This window comes from Anoplophora glabripennis, unplaced genomic scaffold, assembly GCF_000390285.2.
Source record: "Anoplophora glabripennis isolate ALB-LARVAE unplaced genomic scaffold, Agla_2.0 scaffold63, whole genome shotgun sequence".
In the NCBI taxonomy this organism is placed as follows: domain Eukaryota; kingdom Metazoa; phylum Arthropoda; class Insecta; order Coleoptera; family Cerambycidae; genus Anoplophora; species Anoplophora glabripennis.
The window spans coordinates 511830-521474 of NW_019416222.1; the positions used below are offsets into that span (position 1 = coordinate 511830).

The window sequence follows — 9645 nt, forward strand, 5'->3', positions numbered from 1 at the left end:
AGGTGTTAATATCGTACCATATTGGAAGTCGACGCACAAATCTAAAAACATTAATTTCGAGTTTTTGAATTTTCCCATTCCAAGGTGATATAAAATAAATAATTAATTAGGTAAATTCATAGTTTTAATTCTAACTTGATTTATTTTATTTAACATTTAAGGCAAATGTGATTTCCAAACACAAGATAAATTCCATATCTCTTTAATTACATAATTGAAAGCATTAAATTTATTTAGCAGTTATTATTTGGCAACAAAGCCACCGCTGGAACTGCCGCCTATTAGCAAGTAGAAGAGTTACCACGCTAAATTTTATAGCTGGAAGCCGGCTAAGGAGACCCTGCTTCCATTTCGGGTTGCCAATTTCCAGCATTTAAGTAGCAGTCTGTAGCGGATACGCTATATTGTCTGTGATATTACATTTATCTATTCCACAACTTATACTATGTGTATTAATCAATGTTTGAAACTTTTTCAATACGGTCAACGTTCTTGTTACAAGAGAGATTTCGAGTTATACTTGCAGACTCAAGAATAATGCGTACCTACAAGATGTAACAGATATGGGACAAATTAAGGTAAGCCTTCCTAATAATAGCTTCAATACATTTTAAAAATAGCGTTTGCGAGAATTTGGCTGCTATTCCTATCGTTGAAGTCTCCAAAAGAGCAGCTTAAATAGTATGACTTAAATAGATATACGAGATAAATTCAGAATTTACTACTCAAGATGAACATTTTCTATGTTGTTGGGATCACCAAATTTCCATTTTAATTCAAAGCTAGATCTAAAAAACTAACCGTAGCTACTATACCTTTACATATGTAAAGTATGTATGTATAGCTTCCTGATGCACATATGGTTTCTCTTCAATTCTATTCATGATTTATTAAGTACCTTTAATGCGATCAGTATGCGTTATTAATAAAGATCCGTAGTATTACGCAAACACCAATGTAGAACGAGGTGTAGATATAGTTGACTAAAACGTTCACTAGTAAGACAGGATAATAGTATCTATGTAGAATCGTATGAGGATTTTTTTTACAACTAAGTAACTGATACGATCATAATAAATTATTAACCCATTTTTGGCGAAAGTTACAAGTGATTGCAAGAGAATCTAGACTTGACGTGATAAACAGTTTAGAAAAAGTGTAGTTTATTATTTGTTCTATATTTATTAATAAAAGAATAAAATCTTTCTTTATTTAATATATCTTAATATATTTTAGAAGTGTGAATAATTTTAGTTACCGCAGAATTGACTAGATATGTATCCAATTTGGAACAACTTTTTTCGTTAATAATTCGTAATTGTTATTATTTGTTCAAAATTGAAGCCATTCTTGTAGTTATTCGTTTCATTTGAAATTTGTTAAAATATCTTAATTTCTATTAATTATTTTAACAATAATCTAATGATATAATATTAAAAATATGAGAAAATAATTTCATCATGAATTAAGAACTGATTTTCGTAATTTAAGTCTTAATTAATTCACCGATTTTGGTGAGACGAAATTCAATACTAAATTATTTAGTTTGTCCATGCATACATTTAGTGTATGTTTTATTCAAACTGCAGATTTAGTAAACATATTGGATTAAGGACATTTTACTATCCTTTACTTTCTCTGTTATTTTTCATGGTAAGGTTAAAAGTTGAAGTAAAGTTTTCCAAAAATATAAGGTTTAACGTGTCTGTATATCCCCTAATAGTAAGAAAGCTATGTAAAAGCATGTACCATAAGCTTAATGTAGGTACAGTTTATTATTATCTTCTAGGAAAACAAGCTTTTGTCTAACAGGTCTTATGGCACACGTTTTTGGCTATACCTCTATTGCTATTAGAGATAAAAATTATATGTAGCAGTAGTCATAAGAAAGCATTCTATTTAAATTGAAGATTGTCTCAAAGACTTCAGATCATTTTTCTGCAGAGTTCTAAAATAATGAATATATTGATGATTTTAAAGTTTTGAGTGTGGATTCGCTAACAGAACAGAGGGCCTAAGAGTTCTGGTAATAGGTCCGCCCCAAGAACAACAAAAATTAGCTAAGCTAAAGAAATGCAATATATCGATGATGATTTTAAGGCTTTGAGTGCAGATCCACTATTAGAACTGTGGGTCTAAGAGTTCTGGTAGCAGGTCCACCCCATTGAGCTTAACCCGAGAACAACAAAAATTAGCCAAGCTAAAGAAGTGTAACATAAACCTGTATATGGCGGCGACTAGTTACATAGGCTACAACATGACAATTTGAAAAACCATACAACCTAATTTAAATATAGATGATGTTTTTTGTTATACGGATTTTAGACAATAACAGATATTTACTAAAATAATGAAGATATAGAAGTGGGTTTTAATTAACGGGAAGTGTCAACAAGGTACAGTTGCAGCATCTCTGTTGTATGTGGAAAGACTTAAGAATTCACTCGACACGCGAAATAGGGTGGATAAAAGCTTGTGATGCTCGTAGTCACTATGATTTTATTTTCGCCGCTTTTAGTGATCCATAATTTAAACATTTTTTGTAAACATACAATTTTTATTAATTCTATACGCTATTAAAATAACTACACCATGGAAGCAAAACATAGTTCTATTAAACAGGTTGAAAACTTAAAAAACTTCTTATAGCTTTTATTCTTACATGTTTTTTCATATCTTGAAGAATAAGTAAGGGAAAACAGGGGCAAAGCTTATACAGTGGCCCACCCTGTTCTGTAAATATGAATTTCATGTTTTTTTCTCGTAAAAAATAGACATTTTAATGTAATAAATTTATTAATTTATTTGTTGTTACCCTAATCAATAATGAGATATGATTCATAAGTGATTGAAAATTCTGTTAATTATAAACTATATTCTAAATTTTTACAAAATAAAATAAAATGTTACACTTTGGCTTGAAATTACCTTAAAAATAAAAATAAAACAAAATAAATAATAATATTTATAAAATTAATACCAAATCAATAAATTTGTTCAAAGCTTATAATAGAATTGTTCCTATATCAATGAATCAACAAAAGATTGCCAATAGTTTTTTACTTGGTATATACAAAAACGATCCCTTTTGACAGACAGTAGGTATTACAGATAGGTACGATTTTTCTCTTAACATTACAGGATGCAATTTTGGAAACAATGTGCTAAGCTTATTTGAAGTGTGTTGTAAACGTGTTGAAAATTGACAGAAATTTGTGTAGGAACTTTAAAATGTTTAATTTTCAACCTCACTTCGAACCAATCAACAAGATAGTCCTATTTACAGTTAAGTACTACAACTATTAAATAACCTCTTATATAACACAGATTGTGAGTCATGCCACATTATGTACAACACAATTTGAATTTCACATCAAGTCTTCATTACGTTACTTCTGCATAACAACAAAGCTTTAAATTGTAAATGGTTCCAAAAAACTACATCCCATTCAACACGGGAACATAACTGTGTCTAGTAAAAAAACGTTTAAAATAGTTACAGTATCCAAAATTGCATATAAACTATCACTAAGTAGAAACTTTTATAGTCTGGTCGTTATTATTCAACAATTCTTCTTTCTCTTGCTTTATCTTCGGGTCGAAGTTCTTGTGGGTCGAAGAAAAGTCCTCTGCTATCTCGGAGTACGTTTCGGAATCTTCATCTTCCTTTCCAACCACGTCGATATCATGACCAGGCGGGGAAGCAGTATACAGTCTGGTGGTGACATTGTAATAATCCTGTGCTCCGCTGTAGGTCACTTTTCCCATGAACGTCCTTATTTCGTCGAAACAGGCGTCTTCCCGCTCATTTTCATTACTGCTTCCTGGAGAATCCGCAACCGCCACGCCGCCGTTTCCATCGTCAGATTCGTGTTTCTTAAGATGCCTGTCCAGATTGGTTTGTTGTCCGAAACACCTTTCACACAACGGGCATTTAAAAGGTTTTTCCTTGTTGTGGATATTCCTGACGTGCCTTTGTAGGTTGCTGGATATACTGAAGGACCTCTCGCAGTACCTACATTTGTAAGGCTGTTCCCCTGTGTGAGTACGCAAGTGCCTGGTCAGATTGGCGGATCTCGGGAAGACCTTGCCGCAAAACTTACAAGCGTATCTGTCCTTGATTTTGCCCTGGTTCTGTTGCTGCATCACGTCGTGAAATGGCTTGCCGTTGGTGAAACTCTGCAATCCTGGCCTTAGCAAATCCAGTCTTTGAGGTGGTAAAGTGCTCAGAAAAGAAAATCTGTGATGTCCGAACGGAGACGGAAGTAGCCTGTCGTTACTTTGGGGGTAGTTGTATGGGAAGTTCGGCCTGCACATTAAGTTTTCTAGCATCATAGGATGTATGGGTCTGGGATATGCCATTGGCGGGGTAACTGTAACCTTCTCGACAGTTGGAGTTTTTTTTTCTTCCTCTATCTCGACTATTTCGATCTTTTCCTCCTTTATTGGTCTCGGCGAGGACATGGTCAGATTCGTGGTTTTTTGTACTTTTGCTTCAGGAACAATTCTAGATTTTTTCCATCCACTCAGATCTAAAGGTTGTTCTCCTTCATCGCTACTCTCCGAAGGTGGTCTTGAACTCTTTTCCGAGGTTTTGGATAAGTCTTTAGGGAAATTATCTTCATCTTCAGACGTTTGAACTGTTGTCTGTTCTCTTGGATGTAATAACAAGTTATTTGGTCTTGCTGGCGATGGCGTTAAGTTCGCTTCTATCCCTGTAGGTGGACTAACTTTAGCAACTATGGGTGCCTCCCTCGGAGGTGTAAATCGTTCTATCTTAGGCGATATCCTTTCAGGACTTAATCTTAGCTTTTTTGGTGGAGAAACATCCTCATCGGTCTTTAACTTGGGCAGTTGGTTGAAGAACAGCGGTGATATGAAAGAGTTCACTGGAGCAGTGGGAAACATTTGCGGATAGTGATGAAACTGTGGAGGAAAGGCGAATGGCAGGTGACAGCCAGAAGGCCGGTAGATGGAAAAAGGATTGTTACTGGCCATGGAACTCAATGATAATTGAGAAGAAGTAGTAGACAGGGAGGGGGTAGGTGTGGTTGAATCGCAGAAACGTTTGTGTTTTGAGAGCGATGTGACCGTGGAGAAGGACTGGTTGCATTTGACGCACTTAATTTGCATTCGGCAATCGGCGTGCATTCGTTTGTGTCGGCAGAGATTTGAGAACTGAGTGTAAGCCTGCAACAAAACAGTATGTTGGTTAATGTATCCCCAAAGTATTTCTCATCAATGTGTAATGAATTTCGTGTTTCCTTATATTATGACGAGTGAATTTAGATGTTGCTTTATTAAAGTTTCTGAGGCTAAGATTGTCTAGAGGTTTGAATATTTGTATTCGCATTCGCAAATTTATTTTGAAACAAATTTTATTTTGATAAAAACATGAAACTGATGATACAATCAGAACGGTTTTTCCTTTCCTATTTAAATAAAAGTAATGTTTAGTTGACCTTTATTTTCCCTTTACAAAAATATTTCTTCAAATTATTTGAAGAAAGTTCTATCATTTATATAATTTGAGATGCATATACAGATTGTTGTTTTTGAATTCTCTTGTTATTCATAATACAGAAAACAAGTACATATAAAAATTGTACAGAATTAAAAAACCTGAATGACAAAATTAATTTGAAACACACAGGGCGATGAATAAAAACGGGACACGCCAAATATTACATTTTTTTAATGGAAAACCCTGTATATTTTTAAACACATGTATTTCTGAAAAAATTCTGTATATGGCAATACAGGGTGATTCACAACTTATCCAAAAAAATTTGGGAATAGATGAATATTGTAAAAAAAAATTTGTAAAATCCTTATAGTTTCCGAGAAAAAAAATATTGAAGTTATAGCACATTAAACCACTACATAGCTGGACAACTGTAGTCTCTAGCGTCATTCGCAATACGCGTGGAGAGCCATGTGAGTCCTAATACTGAAATCCGTCGTTGCGGTAGTTTTTGCTGTTATCTGTGTTATTTACATCAGTTTTTTAGTAGTTGGTGTCAAAAATGGCTTGCGTGTATAGCAACTCAGAGTTGATGGATATCGTTTCAATTTATGGTGAAGCAAGACAACATTTGTATTATGGTGAAGTATTTGTGTTATGGTAAAGCAAGATATCATTTGTGTTAGTTCGTAGAAAGTGAGTAAGACGGACCCAAATGTGTTTACACGTGAGTGGATAAAATTTTGAATAATTGCTGTTGAAGCATCGGGTATGTCAAATGATTTTATTATTTAAAAACACAAATTAATTTTATTAATTAATAACGGCAAAAGCAGTTGAATTTGCCGATATAAAATAGGTGCGATAAAATTCTATTTACATATTTCTTTCCTTGCGAAAGTTTTTGTCCGTTTTTATCATACCGCCATGACGGTCGCATTGTGCTAGGTCAGGTTTTACACTGGACCAGTTTCCAGTGCCGTGCAGAAGTGTATTTTTAAATCAATTTCGAACTGACCTTTTTGATTTTTTCTTTACAAAATTGTATTTGTAAGGGTCCCCTATACATCCAGAATTTTTTTTTGGATAAGTTCTGAATCACCCTGTATAAACAGTTTAACATTTTAGTGCGGGGTTGCCAAGTTATGTGGAAAATTCTTCGAATTTTGGAAAAAAAACATGACCTCAAAGAAGTTGTATTAACTTTCAACTACTAACACTTGGAGCAAAAATATTTGACAGAGTTATAGGCAAATGTTAGGCAAAGACTCCTATTTTAGCTAATATCGATATTTTATACAGGGCATTTTTTTATAATACGATCATTTTTAGAAAGTTCAAACTTGATTTTCAAAAATTTTTCAAATGGAACACCATGTATTTTATTGTTCCATTTTACACATATCAGTCCACTTCAACTTTTATTAAATATGTTCTACACCTAAAGTTGTTAGTTTTTATGATACAGCAACATTTCTGGAAAAACCTAATTTTTATTAATTTCGGTCGCACGAAATGGCTTTGGAAAAAATTGTCACATTGTGTCAACTTGTCAGTTCATAATTTATCATTCCATTTTGAGTTAATTTTATCAGTTAGTATTTATTAGTTGGTATTCTATAAAATAATAAAAATTAAGTTTTTTTCAGAAATGTTGCTATATCTTAAAAATTAACAATTTTAGATATAGAACATGCTTAATAAAAGTTGAAGTGGACCGATATGCGAATAAAGTAGAACAATAAAATACAGGGTGTTCCATTTGAAAACTTTTAGAAAATCAAGTTTGAACATTCTAAAAATGATCGTATTATAAAAATGCCCTGTATAAAATATTGATATTAGCGAATATAGGAGCATTTGTCTAACATTTGCCTATAGCTTTGTATAATTATTATGTTCCAAGTGTTAGTAGCTGAAAGCTAATACAACTCCTTCGAGGTCATGTTTTTTTCAAAATTCGAAGAATTTTCTACATAACTTGGCACTAAAATGATAAACTGTTTATATTACCATATACAGAATTTTCTCGGAAATCCATATGTTTAAAAATATACAGGGTGTTCCATTTAAAAAATGTAATATTTCGTGTCCCGTTTTTACTCATTGCCCTGTATGTTTCAAATTAATTTTGTCCTTTAGGTTTTTGATTCTGTACAACTTTTATATAAATTTTTTCTGTATTAACAAGGGAGTTATTTTACTTTCTCACACTAATGGCCCACCGTGTATATTTTTTATACTCTGTACACACCATAGCTGGAATATTACATTATGTATTTTTTCATTTCTGATCTGTTAATTTTTGCATATATTTTTAGAAATTCTTGATTTACTTTTTGTACCTAATTTTCAGTTATTTCTTAATATTCGCATTTGCATTTGCGAATACCAACGCCAAATCTTTACATCAGAATATCTAAAATATCACATTTGAAACAATCGTAATATTATCCAAGGAACTTGTTACTTTTTCAAACTTTCCAAACAGCCAAATTCCGTGATATGTTAGTACAACTGCTGATCTAAATATGAGGGCGCTCAAAATAATCAAACACAAAATATTAATATTTATAATTAAAAAGTGAACTTATGTGAGTGTATTTATGTTTGTCTTTGTAATAGTCATAGTAAATTATCCTTCTACGTATCTAGAACCAAAATACTGTACACACTATACTTTGAATCGTAAAGAAAAACTACTGGTGAATTCAACTGGAAAGCCATTGGAAAGTTATTGGAAGCAATTAATTTGATACATTTATTTCGTTCCAATGAAGATCTTACTGAAATTAATTAGGTATTGCACTCAAATTGGTTCGCAATCATTTATATGATTAAAGCAACCCTCAAGTGGTGACCCCGACGTGATACTTAAAATGGGTCACTTGCGGACATATGTACCCACAAAAGTAATTTATTTGAGACTTTTACTGAGACCAATGAAGATTTCACTGAAATTATTAATTAATGTAATTTTTTTATTAAGTAAGAGATCTATGATACTGATATGCAACCCAAAATGTCATGTTATTTAAGTTTCGTATTTTGTATACTTATATAATTTGTTCTATTAATTCCACTAGTAAGGATGCTACCTGATGAAACAATACTAATCAAATCTGGAAATAGTAAGATCTTTCTATCGCACTTATTTTTAGGTGTTGATCTTTGTTAAGGATGATGTTAGAAAAACCAAAATACTAAATATTTCTTTGAAACCGTTTCATTTTAGTTATGTGTTTTTGTATTCATACTTAGGCGTATCATATTTGACTTTTATTTTGGATAATTATGTATTACTAGCTATTTACTTATATTGTTGGTACAATTCAATGCTAGTTGTGGTATGTAGCTTATAGAGTAGGTAATTGTTTCTTTCAAAATCAACAGCTGGGTACTTTATGTTTGAGGTTCATATATATTTTCCATATTTAGATTTTTGGTATCGAACTATAGATTATTTGATTTCATTTGATATGAATGGGTGAAAAATTTTTTTTTAGTTTATTTGAATTAGCTTCATAAAGTAAACACTAAGAATCTCATTGGAATCAAACTGGAACTTATTGAATGTTATTGGAAGCAATTCTTTTTAGAATTTAAGATCCAATGAAGGTCTTTACTGAAATTAGTTAGGAATTGCATTTAAAACATGTTCGATATAAGATAATAAGGAAATGAGCTAAGTAAACATTTAACAAAAGCACTAAATACATATTTTATATTAAATTATTGTCAACGAAGGAAGGAAGATTGTTCATATCTGAATTGACTCATATCTTCCACCGTTATAGGCATAACGCAGTAATTTTATGCATTTAAATTAAGTTATTCATGTAATAAAACCATAAAATTGTAAGATTCGATCGACTTACCTGTAAGGAAGATCAATCTTAATTATTTGAGCATCGTAGTTCTTCTATGATTCATGTTGGTAGGTCTCACTTATACATGACGCGCGCACAGGTTTAAAGGAAAAAAGTGTTTCGTAACAGTCCGTTACTACTTATTGATAGCCAGCCAGTTCATTTTGTGACCGAACCAATCGCGCTGTGGGTAAAAAAAAAGAGTGGCGGGTGGGCCCCATCTTAGAAGAACTACGATGCTCAAATAATTGAGATTGATCTTCCTTACAGGTAAGTCGATCGAATCTTACAATTATTTTTCGCATCTCCGTT

At 32.3% G+C, this 9645-nt stretch overlaps 1 protein-coding gene across 4 annotated transcripts in view; it reads right to left on the reverse strand.

Annotated features, from left to right (window-relative positions):
* Positions 1-2818: 2818 nt before the first annotated feature.
* LOC108903722 (MDS1 and EVI1 complex locus protein EVI1-like) overlaps positions 2819-9645 on the reverse strand; it is a 314040-nt gene continuing 307213 nt past the window's right edge. For all 4 annotated transcript variants that reach the window (XM_018706006.1, XM_018706005.1, XM_018706008.1 and 1 more), the window contains exon 8: positions 2819-5190. In XM_018706006.1, coding sequence (XP_018561522.1) covers positions 3529-5190 — 1662 coding nt within the window. In that variant the 3' untranslated portion in view covers positions 2819-3528. The remainder of the gene's footprint in view (positions 5191-9645) is intronic.